Source organism: Ptiloglossa arizonensis, chromosome 13 (assembly GCF_051014685.1).
Source record: "Ptiloglossa arizonensis isolate GNS036 chromosome 13, iyPtiAriz1_principal, whole genome shotgun sequence".
Lineage (NCBI taxonomy): Eukaryota > Metazoa > Arthropoda > Insecta > Hymenoptera > Colletidae > Ptiloglossa > Ptiloglossa arizonensis.
In genome coordinates, this window is record NC_135060.1 from 5,904,464 (window position 1) to 5,922,047 (window position 17,584).

The 17,584-nt window shown below is 39.8% G+C and overlaps 1 protein-coding gene across 1 annotated transcript in view; it reads right to left on the bottom strand.

Moving 5' to 3' along the window:
• Window positions 1-17,584, bottom strand: part of Grd (GABA-gated ion channel) — a 66,088-nt gene that overhangs the window by 30,271 nt on the left and 18,233 nt on the right. The window contains exons 2-4 of the mRNA XM_076325095.1: window positions 12,183-12,330; window positions 5,955-6,147; window positions 5,262-5,482 (exon numbers count right to left, since the gene is read on the bottom strand). Of these exons, the coding sequence (XP_076181210.1) occupies window positions 5,262-5,482; window positions 5,955-6,147; window positions 12,183-12,289 (521 nt within the window). The 5' untranslated portion in view covers window positions 12,290-12,330. The remainder of the gene's footprint in view (window positions 1-5,261; window positions 5,483-5,954; window positions 6,148-12,182; window positions 12,331-17,584) is intronic.

Below are 17,584 nucleotides of genomic sequence, written 5' to 3' on the forward strand. Positions count from 1 at the left end.
TACAAGTCACCGGTACCGTTTCGCGCGCGAATCGTCAATTCGATACCAAGTGGTATCCAAGTGTCCGAAATGGTACGATTTCGGTAAGTTTTTTCCTGGAGAAACGAAAGAGAGAAAGAAGTGTAAACGACACGTTTCGTAGCGACGAAAGAAATGCAGAAAGTACGAGAAACTCGTGGCACTCGGTTCGGTGTGTAACCGGTACGGAAAGCAAAGTGCTTTGTTAGCCTGCGTTTATTATGACGTATTCTTTAGCAGCTTTCGCGGCCGTTCTCTCGTTTGCATGAAAATAACGAACCCGATTAGCATACAGACACGATGAAATCCTAAACCTACTTCGGCCCGGGATCACGTACGTCTCGCTGTACCACGTAGGCAGAATCTGAAATCATGGATTTTCCAAGCCCGAATCCTCGGGTCTGCTGGATCCCGGGCGAACGCGGCAGATTATCTGTGACGGATAGCACCACGTTTTAGGTCTATTCCGTCCGGAAATGAGCGGATCCTACCCACCGGGGGAACATCCGACTACTTACTCGGCCGTCCGTGAAATCGTGTCGTGATTTCGCGATCTCATCGCGCGTTCGTTTGAATCCTGCGGGTGTTTTTGAACCCCCTGGATGTAATGTGCTGCCGAATGCTCTTGATGTACCAAATCACGTTATATTATCGTAGATAATGCCGCACGGAGCAAGTAATGCGTGCCGATATACGGGTCATACCAGGTAAGTTTCTTCGAAATTGTACGGGGTAGTTTTTATACTTTCGTATAACGTCTTATAGATGTAGAATTGTGCAAAACACTCGACAACGAGAGAATAAAGAGAAACACTTGTCCATCGGGTGAATTATTGAATTTTTATCGAGTAAATTAACGTAACCAACGATATAGGTATTTTTAAACCCTACCGGTATAATATGCTGCTGAAAATTCTTGATACGTGAAATCGTGTTATACGATCACGGTTAAAAAAGAAAATATCGTGCTCTTTTTGCAACGGTCGTAACTTAATCTACAATTTCGCATGCATTTGGCGCTCGTCCCCAGCGTTAAATTTTAATATTCCTAATGAGATACTATTTCGTGGAAAATGACTACACGACTATGTACATTACTGGACATTTTATTAGTTTTACGACGAAGTGACGGGATTCCCACTTTCGCTTATCAATTTATCGATTTCATCTTCAATGAAACTTTATTACGTAACGCGACCTCATTGGTGATCCTTCCCTTCTTTTGTATTACGCGTTTCGTGCATATTGTTCGCAGTTGTTGAACAAAATTAAAGTCGCGAAAAATTCGCGAAAAATAAAACACGTTACACCGATGTTGAATAACTTTCAAAAGTATACGCGGGGAATTAAATTCTATCAAAGAGAAACGAGTACCTAATCGATACCAATGACGTAGTCATCGGCGTTGCTTTGTACGAAATTAATAAATAAAAATGTAATCCGTGTAGAATAAACTGTGCAAGCTACGAGATGCGAATCGATGCAAAACCCAATCGATAAATATCTATATTTCCAGCGTTTTCTAATTCTATAAATATATAAATTACTATTTTATTTTCGTCATTGACGTTTCTCTTATTTTCCCCGATACACGCGGAAATCGAGTGTCACGAAAGTGTGACAAAATCTCAAAAATGAGACGAAAATGTCCGTGAAACATTAGCGAGGATACCGGTGATGCTACTCCGTTACACGTGACGTTCAAAATGGCTAATATATTTCGTAGAACCGTGAGACGAACGAATAGTTTGCTTTCGAAGAACGTGTTTCGAAGTTTATAGTGTAAAAACGGTCGACCTATTTTTGCATCGATGCATTCGCACGCGTGCACACCTGCACGCTCCGTGCAGACGAGCTTAATTCCCGTACACCGAAGAAAGTGTCAAATCTATAAAAAGCGTAATAAACCTTAACACGCTCGAAACCGCCGGAAAGTAAAGTAGAACGGGACGTCTGACTAGCACGGACTTTTTCCACTGAAAGCCTTTAAGACCCACGAAACACGGTCTTTTCAGAATTGAGCGATGCATAATCTCGTTCCTCTTAATCGTAACGAGACGAGGACAAAATGCAGTCGCAGTTGCAACGAGACATCAGAAAACGGAGTCACCGTGAACGCGTTAATTATTCGACGTACTTGGGGAACACTCGTTAAACATTTATCGAATGGAACGAAGACACTTCTCCGAAGTGTAGTGAATATTGCGCGAAGCGATTGGGAATTTTAACGATAAAATTTGAACAAGAAACGTCGAAATTGAAACGCGATCATCGAGTCGAGATGCGGGGAATAAACACACAATAGATAATTACGCGATCTATTGTTTAAAGAAGGAGCGATGAAAATACTTAAAAATACTACACTTAGCCGTGTTCAATCTCCGCAATGTAACTAGAAGCTGTTCGAACAAATATTTACGGAGGGCTGTAGTAGTAGCTAATAAAGTACTGTGCAAACAGTGCGACGTGATCGACATTTAATGGCCACCAATCGGTCAGAAACGTGTATAGAGAGAGTTTCCGAAGGAATTCGATTTTCCACGCCGTTCACGTCCAGAGAACTCGGACGAACCCTTTTACAACTGATTTAGATGAAAATACGAATGTCACGGAGTTACAGTATTCAGATTGTAAATTGATCATTTTCGTACAAAATTAATATCGGTCCATCGACTTTACCGCTTGAAATTCTTTCTAGAATTCCCTATTTTTTGAAAATTTTCAATCTTTTCATTTGTCTGATATTTAATTTACTCAATGTTGTAACACCGCGAAACGATTATTTTATATATATATAAAATAAGAAGTTATTTTACTATAATTTCTATAAATTTACTATTTTTACTGTAAAAAGTTGAATTTAGTTACGCGGTTCGATGTTCCAATAACTTCGTACCTTTAGTTCTAATCGTATCGTTACAAGAATTATAGTATTACGTTCCTGAAAACTTCAGACGATGGAAGTACTGGTCGCTAGATGTATAATAATAATATTTACAGAGAACTTAACTTGTACAGCATATAAAAATTGAATTTTATGGCTTTTCAAGTTACTGACAGTACGATAACGAAATAACTTTTCATATCGTTTCTCTTTGAGATGGACAAGTGTACAAAGTTCATTTTCTTTTTCAACGATTGATAACCACGATGTGATTGCAACGATCTTCGGTGTGACAAAATTAAGAAACAAGAATCGTGCGAATTAAATATCGTTGGTGATGCTCAGGTTTGACAGATCGATTGCTCGGCTACCTGTAAAGCCACGTAGAATTTCGGCCAAGTGCACAAAGAGCGCAGGTCCTCTGCAGGCAACGTGTTCTTGTCGTCGACAGAATATGACATTTAAATTCCACGATTTGGCCCGCCGGAGGGTTCGACAATTCGGCTATTTCGAATTGTCCGACAAGACAAATAGAAATACACCGAGCACGGAATCAAGCGATGTACGTTTCCTCTTTGTTAACCCATTCCCTTTCTCTTGACCTAGTCTTCTGGATCGGCTCTATTGTGCACGCCAGAATTAACCCTTGAGCTCAAGGTGCCTTTATACACGTGTGCACACATGCAACCTCGTCCGTGGTCTTATTAAGAATCACCCGGAGAGGGGTCGTTCTTTAAAAACGTACATCGTTCTTTAAAACAATATTCTTTGCGTGGTACACCGTCCAAAATAATGGGGACACGTACGCGTACAGACAAGGTTCGCCGTAACGATCACGTGCATCGATCTGGATGAAATTTCTGGAATAGAAAATATCCGAAAGACGAGCAACTTTCGAGCTGTCGTTTTCTACGATACGAATCATTCTACGATCATGAACGAAATTATACATGGAATGAAATTATATTTCGCGTCGAAGAAACGAAAAGAATTTACTCGAAATGTTAAATTGTTCTATTGAAGAAAAAAAAATTGGTTCCCGCGTTGTCGAACAAGATCGACCCATTCGGTCGAATAAGAATCGTCCATAACTGTTCCTTGACCCGAAACGCTGCTATTGGTTTTTTAGGATTATAGAAGAAACGTTAAATTGTGAAAATTAAGGTGACGGAATTCAAACATTTTTTCACTCGGTTTAAACGATATCGCGGCTACGTTTCCCTTGCCATCGTACCGTTATTATACCGAGTTTAACAAAGGTACAATGAAGTATTGTCCAATTCATAAATTTCTCTTACAAATTAACGATCTGTACCCAGAAGCAAAAAAATGTACACGTAGACCGTCATATTTGTTAACGTAGTCACGTTAGGTATTTTTCGTACAATTCCTGAAGAATTCGCCCGGTAGATAAATATGGCGACTTTTTTAGAAGACAATGAAGAACGGCGTAATGAGCTAATAAAGCTTAATTGAGTCACTTCATTGTTCATCTTCTTCCAACGCTTGTAAATGTTTCATTTCTTTTGCAAACTAGTTAATATAGTTACAGCTTGCGCAGCGTCAATTGATAACGATGTGTACTGTTCAATGAATCGTAAAGTGGAGGATCGTGATCTTTTTCGATACTTATTTATGAAGAAACTCATCAAAATTCATTGAAAACGCATGTTCGACTATCGATCAGCTTTCTACTGTATATTGGAAAGAAGAGGAGTAAAATAAAAAAGGAACGTGATATTTTATAAAGTGTGTACATTTCTAAAATTGACCTAAATATTTCAGATATCGAAAAGTAATATTGTTTGCTCGATATAATTTATAATCTTTTATCGACTTGTCTTGTTTCGTAAGGGATACAGTCAGTTTACGTGCCAGTGAACGTGATTAAGCACAATGTATATGTTTTGAACACGATCCAGAATACGAGATCGAATTCATCGTTCGTTTTGGGAATCGCAGTCATGGGTTTTTCGAACATTAACGCGACGGACTTGCTTAACATAAATGTAAACCGAAGAAAGCGAGCAGTTTGCAACGTCATGCTCGATGAAGCGCGGGACGACCATAAAACGACCATTCAGGACGATAATAAAACAGAAAACTTACACAATAGATATCGTAAATCCCACGTATTTCTCAGAATTGAATGAAAGAGGTTGTAAAACCTAACGTAACATGTGCCAAGACAGCACGTCCAATATTTATTCCTGCTCGTTGATACTTCACGTGGTATTCGATTTCTCGTTTCGACTTTTTCTTTTATTTCTTTTTTCCTTCTTTACAACGAAATTAGTCGTTGACAATTAAGAAACATCGACAATAAAATTTCCTTGTTGTCTACCAAATGACCACGTACCTCGAACTGTACAAAACTCTACCGTCTTGATGAAGCCTGACGAACTTGTTGGGGCTGGTGATCGTGTGCAAGTAACTGTGTTTGCCATTGTAAAAGTACGTATCCGGTTTCCAGATTCTTGCCAGCATCGAAATACTGAGAGCTAGGGTGTCCTTGCCACCTTGAAAAGCCAAACGTCGATCCACCCACGATTGTCGGAAATAGCAATCCATCGAGTACGTCTGAAGCAAATTTATAGTTCCTGACTTAGTAGTAATGTTGCATAAATATTTCTTATATTGCAAATATATAGTTCCTGACTTAGTAGCGATGTTGCATAAATATTTCTTACGTTGCAAATATATAGTTACTGACTTAGCAGTGGATGGTAATGTTGTATTAAAGAAAAAGAAAAAAAAGAAAAAAAAGCAGAAAGAAATTTAGTTATCGAACATTGGAGAAAATGGACACAAATTTGAAACGATCTATCGAAAATTCGTGAACGGTTCGAGATGCACGGACGTATAAATTCTCAAAATCTGGAGTGGCTCGCGACGTTACAGAGGTTTTGTTCCCACGGCGTGAACAAACGCGTGAGAATCACCAGGAAGTGAATCGAAGTTGAAACGCGTTCGATAACGGTGAATCGAGTTCTTCGCTGGGGTACCGTCCCCGTCTTGCAAGAATAACAAAAGGAAACGGCGAGATACCAACCATATCGACTTCTGAAATCGGACCCATACTGCGTACCATGATGTCGACCTCAACGGTGGCCGGTGGTCCACCGAAGTCCGGTCTAACGCTGTTGTCGTAACCGCGAAGCAGATTGTCCAGCAGTTCGCTGATGTTGCTGTGATTGTTGCTCTGCGTCCTCTGTCTCGTGGAGGGTTTCGTTCCCGTAGCCGCTCTGTAACATTTTCGGAACGGTCACTCGGTGATTCCCATTAAAAACGTCAATTCTTTTTTTAAACGGTTCTCCGTTTCCGCCTGTTTAACGGATCGTTCAACTCCAAGATTTTCCGTTCGGGTGAAATTCATAGGTGTAGCGAATAATCAGGTCGGAAAATCAATTCTTTGCGCGTATTATAATAATAGATACAACATTTCATATCGTCGTATCTATCGCGATACTTTCGTATCACTACTTCGTTAAATACGAACATTTTTTAAAATTTCCCTTGGACGAAGAAACTATCCAACGTTTTCGTACTTTTTTTCAATCGATTCGTCTTCGACGTTTTCGATCCGGTTGCTCGTACCTTTCGATTCTTTTCCCGGTAGAATAATTATTGTACAATTAATCAAACGCGACATCGCGAACAGAGGACTCTCCGGTTGTTAATTGACATTTGTCGGTGACGTTAATTGCTTAAAGTGCCTCGAACCGATTCATCGATTTCGGTGCACGGTAGGGCCAGCTGCTGATCGAACCCACGTGACTACAAACTACGATGTACCTGGTCGAGATACCATGGTTCGAGTATCCGAGCGGTATGTTATACGTCTTCGATCCATTTGCACGGGTTCTCTGCGGTTCTATGCTTAAGTAAACGCATCAATGCCCGAGACAAGGCTTACTTCCATTTACCGCGTCGTTTCGAATTATGTGTCCACTATACACCCGTACACGTACACGATACTCGTGAGCGACCGAGAACCATAATAACGTTCCACTCCGATAAACTTGAGCTATTCAATCGCGCTACTCTAACTTCCAAGTATAATTTACTACAATCGTGAATATTGCCCGTCTTCGATCGAGAAGTGACGAGATCTTACATTGGGTTGTTCGGAGAGTAGTTTCGTTTTTTTTTTTTTTTTTTTTTTTTTGGTGAAATACGATTTTTTTAGAGCGTAGAAACATTTCGGTAAATTATATATTCTCCGTTTTGGAAAACATAAAAGAAATTCGACAGAGCTGGGAAAATTGTTGGAAAAGTTCCCGTTGAAGTGTAACATAATTACTCAATCGTACAACCGATTTAATTCTCGCTAATTTTCATCGTAACGAAATTTTTCTCCGTTTCGTTAAGGCATTTATCGTATTTCAGCTCTCGGCGTAATGTAAATCTAGAAACCTTTTTATATTCATGATCCAATGTACAGTGTGTCCGCGAATTATTCACGGTGATCGTGTTTAATAACCTTGAGCAGAGACCATTTTTACGAGTAAATTATACCACACCCTCGAATCGAGAAATTTTATTCGTTCCATTCATTGAAATTCACATGTAAAGTGGAAAGCTTACGACACCATTTTTTCTTTTCTTCGATATATTATTCCACAAAATTCTTTCACGCGGGCTTTCGTTAAAGGTGGAGTGTACTCAAGGGGGACTGAAGATATCCAGGAGCTTGGGTTAAGGATCGTTCAGACATCTCCTTGGATAACACCTGCGATTCTGTAACACACGTGGCTGGAACTGGAGTATCGGTTGGACATTGCGCCCATATAAATGAAACGCAGCTGTGTTTGTTTGTTAGCGCGTTATGGGAAATCGGTTGAACGAAGTCGTTGCAGAACATTTTCAACGATAGTTGCACGATAAGGAAATTTACGACGCGTAACTATCTTAACAGTTTTTTCAGATCTTGAGATCACCTTTCGTTTCTTTTATCGTACAATATATATACTTTCGTTTACCATTGTACAACAAACATCGCGACGATTATGTGCGCGTACCTTTGAGCGAACTAGAAATAGAGTCACCTTGAAAACTTTATTTTCAAACGTAATAACACCACTCACGTCTACGACAACGCGTTTAAATAATACGAACGTGGAATATTTATCTCGAGTGCTATTTATATATCGATTCTATATTTCTCGATAGATAGTACAGTATTTTCTTTCGCGTGTTTATTAAAAAAATGAACCTTGAAAAAGTATCGGCGATGACTTGAGATACGAAAAGCAAACGTCACGCAGAAGATAAAAAATATTTCACAGTACGAGAGAATCGGTTTGAACGCTGCTTCGAATAAAAAAAAGGCCTCGTTGTGTCGGCATTGTTCAAAATAGCTCGACGTGTTAAAAACGAATTTTTAAGGTCAAGTATACACACACACACACGTGTGTATGGACGTCTCGAGCTCGCTCGAAGAATGTATCTTTGCGTTTGTCTTGATCTCTACGGTACTACTGTGCAAAAACAAACGTATGTTGTTTAATGAGAAACTCAGGGTGACCTTCGTCTATACAAACTAACCGGTCATTCCGCGTGAGATCGATCACTTTTTGGTATCGAGGTCAGGGATTTTCACGAAATTGAAGCACGTTGTTATCCACGTGAAAGTAACGGAAGAATTGTAACTCGTCTTTCGTTACGTGTCCACAAAACACGGTATTACACATTTTATATTCTTCACGCTGGGTGTTACACCACGTTCCTCGTAAATACCACCGGATACACACCTGTCGCTTATTTCCTACGTAAACAAAAAATTTTGCGAAGCACCCTCTCCGCGCGTTCTTTCTAATCGAACATCGCTAAATTTTACTATCTCACCTTTCGCGCGATCTCGATGTAGAAAAGTACTCGAAAGAGTGTGGAAAAGGTTCGTGGAGAACACTCGGAACGAGACGCACCATCGAGACGAAATCTTCCTTGGTGCGCGACTCGTTTCGTATTTTTCGTTCCAAGTGAACCAATAAACGTGGGGGTAAGGGGCAACCTCAGGATTCGCACTCTGGAAACCGAAACATCGAGTACCTTCGTTCGTACGTTAAAAAAGCGGACCTTTCCTCTCTCGTTTTTCTCTTTTTTTTTTTTTTTTTTCCCCCAGCAATACGTTCGATGCCATTTGTTTATGTTTCACGGTACGAGCTCGACGTTTACACGTACGTACGTATGTACGTGTACGTGTGTACCAGAGTGCAACGCTGGTCGGTTGGAAATTGGGACGAGGGAATTTCGACGTTTCGGGGACGGGGGGGAGGGAAAATTGCGGCCGGGGGTTCGTTTTTAAACCGAAATGAAGCGCCATTTTAATGCCTGTCCGTTCTTTTAGGTCAGGATGAAAACAGCCGCTTGATCGGACACGCTGTCCGCCGCTGGCCAGTCTATATTTCCCGTGGCCGAGCTATAACGCGACAGCTTTTGTTTGCCGACAAGCTGGCTTTCGATCTTCCTCGATTCTTCCTCGTGTTTCTTTCGACCGAACGGATAGTCCAATATTTCCTCTGGACGATACACAGCGCCCGGACGAACGTCCTCGCGCTTCGATTCTATCGAAATTACACATTAGAAGCCAGTTGACCCGTTTGCCAGGCCGAACCCGGCCACGCGGATATATCCCCGCGAGATTTGTCTCACTTTTTAAACAGGCTGATTAGTTCTCCGTCGACCTGTTTCCCATTCTCGCGCGTAAATAACTCTTCCATTTTCCACGGGGTCGAGGTGAACTTTCCAACGAAGTTCACCGCGAAATTCCTCGAGGAATTGCTTCATCGAAATCGCTTGCCAGTTAATTGGGGATTCTTCGCGAATTATCGAATCGTTTGTTTTTGTACGGAGTGTTTAGCGAAGAATTTGCGAAGGAAATTCTTGCATTTTCCACGGGGTCGTGGTGAACTTTCCACTGAAGTTCACGGCGAAATTTCTGTAGGAATTTGTATGTTTTTATATGGAAATCGTTTGCTTTTATATGTACGATTTATTGAAAAATTTACGAAAGAAATTTTTCTTGAATATTGAATCTTTCTGTAAAATTTCTTAACCTTGTTAAATTTTTGAAATATAGTATATTGACGAGTATATCGATACAGTTAAATTTCGTTTTGTTCTAGTTTCATTTCGGATACTACCAAGACGAAGGAATTAGACGAATCTCTTCTCGATAAGCTAAATTTACAATATTTCATCGTTCCGTTTGAAAGTTAATTTTTAATTTCCGTAAAAACAATTGTTTTCGCGTTCGAAGAATGTTGAATTAAGTCTGTACGAGCGGAGAAACGGAGAAATGAACAATTATGAGAAGAACACTAAGGAAGGAAGGGTTATTCAACGATCGATTTCAATTGGGTTAATTGTCCGACAAGAGGGTTCAAATCGAACGGGGTACCAACGATCTGTATTACGATGGTCGTTTTTCCCCGAATATTCCACGATTACATTTACGGTTTCCCGACGAAGGGATGTCGGAGAACGCGCTTCAAGTTGCACTTGGACCGGAGAACTGTACAAGTGAACCGTACAATTTAACGAGCTTTGGTACTTTCGTTGTTAACGAACTGGCGGAAAATTTTTCTGTCGTTCAACATCGATCGCACACCAATGGTATCTGTGCCATTGATTTTAAAACGTGGTCAATTTTATAAGAAATTTTCATCGCGTTAAACGTTACCTATATATATTTCATTCCCCTGGGAGCAAGGTGTTTCTCGATTATTTATCGTTCAACTTTAAAATTTCTATACCTTGTAAAACTTAATTCTAAGAACAGCTTTTAGTTTTCGTTATTAGACGGTTATCGATAACATCTACTTTGAGCTAGTAAAATTTAGTTCGAGAATTTTATTATAAAATAAGGAGTTACAGAAAAGCTTTACGATGAATCGAATTAACAGATCAGAGTCGAAACACATACAAAGTGTTCAAAGATACATTTATGCTTTTGTTATTCGTGAGAGGATCTTGGAAGTGTATTTGTGTCTTCGTAAATGGTAAAGAAGTAAAAATAAGCACGGGCTACCGATTTAATAGGTATCATTTCTATCACCATTATCGATATCTTAACGACATTCTCGATAAGTTCAGGATTATTGGTCACCCATCGAATGGATAATCGTTAGCAGCATCTCTAGTGGTTAGGCCTGACCAGAGACCATTTCAGTAATTAATCGTCGTAGTCTGATTTCCAAGAATCCCAGGAAACGATTATTGTCTTACGGTATTATCATTTACCCGTAATCGAGAAATTTTAGAAATTCGATAAAGACAATAAAATCATTTCTCTTTCATCGTCAGAACTTAATTAATTATCCGCTTTATCGATCGTCCGTGGAATAATTTATCCTAGCGCTGTTCGCTTAATTTATTGAAACACAATTTGTTTCGAAGCGTTAATAATCATCGTTTACGATTTCTATTGATTTTACTTGCGATCTACCGTGACTTTAGCCATTTAATTTCTAAATAGTGATACCGTCCTTCAGAATTTGCGTAGAGAATACATTAACATTTATTTTAACCTTCGTGTATTATTCTCTTTTGCATGTGATTTAGATTATCGCTAAATTGTGATCGAAAATTTGGTTAACAGGAGTAAAAGCGACTACATGGAAAATTAATCGAGCTCTTTAGGAAGAATATATTTACCCAAAATAGAGGCCATGCAAAATACAAGTATACAAGTAATTCAGTTTTATTCGTAAAACGGAGAATCGATAACGGAGAGATGCTCCCATCATCGACTGTATTTAACCGATAATATTGTATCAACTATTTTTCACCTCTAAAAGCGAATTCAATTAAACTTTAACCTCCCTTATTATACTTTCTTTTGTTCGTGCCTTTATGCTTTACAGACTGAATAAAAATATTAAAAATTCTCCAATAATTGTAAAGAATTTTCCATTCCAATTAGCGTGGAATTATTTATTCAACATATTTATTCGATTTGGAATATTAAAAAAAAAATCAGTGAAGTTAGTTAGCTAATAACACTCATTGAACAATGGACACCTGTTTATCCACCCTTTTGATTTAAAGGTGGGCAGCTATCGATAGTTGGACTTGTAATATTGGAAAATATACGCTATTAAAAAAATAGATCGTTATTATTTGACTTGTAGATTTTTTTCTAAAAATTTACAACACAAGTGACTCATATACCGTTAGATTATTTATCCAAAAGCACAGTTGGCTGGATGCTAACGATAAAAGAATTTTGTTCAGTTTCTGATCTTTTTTCCGATCAGAATCGTAAAATAATACTTACAGAAAAGATGCATAGGATGTGATTAGATTGGCGAGGGCCAGTAGGACTCGTTGCTTCATGATGTCCTGGGACTGATCCTCCCTTACAAATCGTCCTGATTCGTTCATCAATTCGCTTCAAACGCCAAGCGTTTCGACACTTTCTGCTTCTGAAACCGAAAAAGAAAATAAAACAGCTTTACATCGATAGTGTTACAGAACCGATCGAACTTAATCATCGTTACAATACAAGTATTATTCGCCACGATACAGAACTCGTTATTTCTGAAAGAAAAAGGAAATCGAAACAGCTTTACATCGTTACAGTAACTAACCAAATTCAATTATCGTTGTAATTTAAGTATTATTCCCCATCGTGTAGAATCCGTTGTAATTTATTTGATCGTTACCAAGTGTTAAATTCATCTCTAAAATGAATCTCGCGATACCATTAGGGGACACCTCTGTCTACGAAAAGAAACTACAGGTAAACCGGGCACTGTGTTAAAATAAGCGTTAAATTGCTTTAACACGATAATACGTGTTCTTCGGGGTTGTGGGGCAGGGAAGGGGATCGTTTTGTTCGAAATAAACTGAAATTCAAAGTGTCGCTGCGATCCGTGACGTTCACCAATCTCGTGGAAATTTAATTACGAATATATTTATTCGCAATATTGGTGGCACGGTTCCGCGTTACAATATGTAAAATAACGCGAAAACGGTACCTACGTGAACACGTCTCGTATCCGTGGACCGGTTAACGCTTAATGAAATTGTGCGGGACGATTTTCAAAGTCGTTTACACGCGAAAACGAAAGCCGGCCGAAACAATTCTATTCGAGACTTTTTGGCCAACTATCGAACGGTTAATCAACTTTCCGCGAACAACGCGCCGCGATCTGTGCATTCCGAGGCACCGTGCGCGGTTCCACTGTTGTTCCCCGCGTAACGTCAACGATAAAACTTCGTTGTGAGTGTCGTCGATGGCGATTCGCGTTGACGAGCGAAAATAGAGGTCGAAATTATTCCGGTTTCGTTCCGTGGCAAATGATGCGCGCGACCGTGCGCGGGCAGAGGGAGAGGGAGGGAAGAAAAAAAAAAAAACGAGTGACTGGAAATTCGGTTTCGAAAGTTCGTTAACGATCCGATGAATGAATATGCTGATGACAGAAGCACCTCTCGAGGGAAGAAGGATAATAAAATAAACGCCCGATGCGGAGGAAATAAATGCGAGATAGAATGCGTGTAAGAGTATAGGCTGCGGGAGAAACGTGTTCGAGAGGTTTCAAAGACACTTGGACGGATTAGTTTAGTTTTATCACGGGAATTATTCGTTTGTGTGATCGATCTCCTGATAAATAAATCTATATTTAGTACACAAAGAAGAATTCGTTTTTATTCCACGTCTTACCGCAACGAACCGTCCCATACTGTTTTTCGTTCTTTCGAGGAGTTACATCTTCTCGATCTTCGATTTTCAAATTACGATTGCACGGATTGTAAACGAGAGGGTCGTTTCGACGATCGGTAGCTTGAAATCGTTAGACGCAACAGGTGTTGTTAAAAATATTCGTTGCGACGTTTTACGCTTTCGGTACGGTATCGTCGAAGACGTCGCGGACTCGAGAACGAGGAAGAGAATTAACGCGAGTAGTTCTAAGAAGTGGTGGAGATAACTACGCGACAACTCGAGGAACGGTACTGAATCGATATCTCTAATCGCGAGTTCGGTACGGTGGTGTTCAAGACGAAATACTCGATACCGTTTACATTGTAAATGTTAAAGCAGTGTCGTTACCGCGACATTTACAACGAAAACGAAATTAAGTCGAGAGTATTGGGTTGTTCGGAAAGTCGGTTCGTTTTTTTTTTAGCGAGAATGAAACACGATTTTTTTTAGAGCGTACGAGCATTTTATTAAATCGTATATTCTCAATTTTGGAAAACGAAACGACTTTCCGAACAACCCGATACAAAGAGTGTATTCGAAATGGACGATCGTTCTTAATTGTATTCCATGGTAGTCGGATACGTTTCGTGCTTAATTTTAATTTCCTAGTATTCGTATTTAATCCTGTGTCGTGGTCGTAGGATTGAAAATGAGGTTGAAATGAATTATAATAAGCAGCTTACCCTGTGACGTAATTTAAGGGACAGTTCCAACGAGCAATATACGGCGAATCGGCAGAAATGGAACACCGGAATATCATTCTTAGACTCGAGTATCTTCGGCTACAAATGACATAGATGAAATACAATTTAGAGGGTTTCGATGGAGAGGAAACAAACGACGTACGTTCTTTCAGTCCCTCGAGGTCGTATTTTTTAAATTTATCCAAGTTATCGATACCGTATTGTTTTATACCTTGAACTTGAAAATTCATCGTCGTTCTTTGGTTAACGGAGTAACCGAAACTCTGTCCGATAAATATACTAATTGTGAATGTAAATTGGCGAGGCAGCTGCCTCCTGTGACACTGCTTTTCCGTATATTAGCGAAATTAGATTCAAATAATCGAGGACTTCGTAACGAAATCCACGCTTGTCGAAAAGTTCGAAAATCGTATTAACAGCTCATCCTAACGGTTCAAGGTAATACCTATAGCGTGGATTTATTAGATTCAAGAAGAGTGTTAAAGTTTCGGGTGCTCTGTGAAAGTAGTATATTCTAGGAGTAATTAATGAAACGGAAAAACGTGAACTGTTCATCGCTTTCGGGACGAATATTTAGCAATAATTTTAGCGTGTGATACCGATTGGCATAGAACTTGATACATTTAAATGTAAAAGTGAGCAATGTTTGTGTACAAGGGTGAGTGTGGCGAGTATGTATGAAATTATTGCGCGAAATGGACTATGAATTATATTTTTCATCTTATTTATCAGAGTGGTTCATTATTATCTTGTACTTTTTCGTCCTACGTGCCTACTTATTTTACGGTGGTCGTCGATAGAAAGACACTTTAGAATAAGCGTAGCCACGGAATCATAAAATACACGAATACACGCATACGGTGTACAAATAGGTGCCACTTCGACAACAACGAACAACAGATGTAATTATTAATTTATACATTGTTCCTACAATGGTCAAAAAACATATCTTTCCCATTAACGACGAGAAAGAAGATTAATAGCTTTGAAGAGTTCTTGGCGCTTTCACCGGGAACCGAAAAACTATCGTTTGTCCCAAAGAAATCGAACTTTTGCCCGGAGCGTTCTTTTCTATCTTGGAAGCGGGAAAAACGAGCTAACTGTCTTGCACAGCCCGTATATAGAACGCGAAAAATAAAGGGGGTTAAACCACCCTTGCTCAACAATTTCAGTTTCGGAGAACTGTTGAACCGGGAAGTGTTGAACCGAGGAATGTAGAACCAAGAAGTGTTGAACAGGGGAGTGTTGAGCGGAGTCGCGAAGCGTTGCAGAGAGTTGTGTCACAGTCACGTTACTTACCGTTATCCAGTTATTGTCAAAGTATTAATTATTCACAACTCGATAAAGTATACCACAATACCTTTCTATGTAGATGTCTAGTGTGTAAAATATCAAATACGATTCTACACAGACTCGTTCGATATTGTACACACTGGACACCTACGTACAAAGGTATTGCGGTATACTTTATTAAGTATCTAATTAATACTTGGAGGATAACTGGACAACGGTAAATAACGTAACGGTGGTACAACTCTCCGAATTTTCCTGAACCGAGACGAATCAGTAGCAACGAAATCATCGACACGTGTAGAAAACTTCTCCTCGCGTGCAATAAATCGAAGTTTACGAGAAACACGTGTACACGTGTTCTCGATTCAATCTTCCCCCCATACGACTACACTCCGTTGATTCGAAGCCAACGCGCAACATTCCGTTACCTCGTGCCGGATGCAAGATTGTCGTTGAACGATAGACGAAAGGGTTAAGAACGCGTACGAAACGATCGTGTGGTATCACGGTCGAGAGGAGGAGTTTCCGATCGGTGAGAGGGAAGGTTCGATTACGTGGTAGATCGACGATAATTAATACCATTCTACGGCCGCGGTCCAACGGGCGTGCGGGCGCAGCCAATCGACCGCCGCAGAAAGGAATCGAATTAGCGAATTAATTCGTCCGTGATGGGTGTCCCTTTGTACGGAGAAACCGACGTGTCTCCCATGGAAACTCCGGTTTCGTTCCACGAGACACAAAACACCGTACCCCCGTTCACGGACGTTCAATCGTACCCCCCGCTTCTCGTCGCCCAAAGCGGAGGAAAACAAGCAGGCCGCAACGCCAGCAAACAAGCCGACTCTATCGCTGGCAAACAGTGCGAATTCGCGCGAAATCCCCACCAGCTGCCGAAGACACGTTTGACTCGCAATTTAATTCACCGCGATACACGGCGATAATCAGAACGCTTTCGTCTCTACGTCGCTTCTTCGTTAACCGTTTCGATCCTTTCCCGAAATTCTCACCGCTCGTCAAACGAACGGAGTACTATATCATTTGCAGAGTGTATGTGTACGCTCGCACGGGTAATCAAAAAGAGGGATGCGTTCCACGAGTGGATGTACTCGAGTAAACGGTTCCGCGTTCTATTTAGAATCGTTGCTATTCCGATATTCGTTATCGTTCTATTCAGAGTCCGGAGAATATTCGAACACTTGAATATTGTGCAATTTCTTTAGGGTACGTCGAGTAAAGTACACTGGGGAATGTTTGGTAACCTTTTTTTTTGCGATTATTAGCAGTTTACGATGAAAATTAAGTAACCGTGTGGTATGGGAAAAATAAAAGGCAGACTACGAATCTTTAAGTTTCGAGATCGATATTGTGAATACAGAGACTTTTTTTTTATTACGGTCCCATGTGTATTCAGTATCGATAAAATGGAACGAAAGTCCATTTGTTTATTGTACAGTGGATTCGAAATGTTCAATTTTTATCACGTTCGATAACGATTCGAACGATTCTTCTGGCTTTGAAAATTTCTAAACTTTGTATTATATTATCACGATTTCATACGTTACGTTCGAAATGTAAATATTCGCGACAAACGAATAGATTTAATGGCAGCAACTGACTAGGAAGTTACACACGAGTAGACTCTTCAAATTTAAGGTGCACCGCTTTAAAGATATAGGCGTCACATTTCACTGGAAAACGTGAAAATCACGTAGACACACTTCACTCTGAAGTACCCACGTTTTCCACATTTTACTCCAACTTTACGCCTAGATGCAGTTTGTAAGATAATAACACGATTTACATTTTTCATATTTTAACTCGCGTTACCGTGTTACCGAATTAATCCACATTTAACGACAATTTGTTGGAAAATTGATCACAGATTCGTCCTAATCGAGATTGCGAAAACTCGAGTAGAAATCATTTTTGTAAATTGATACTACAAGTGTACTTTGATACCTTGATTGGTTAAAGTGT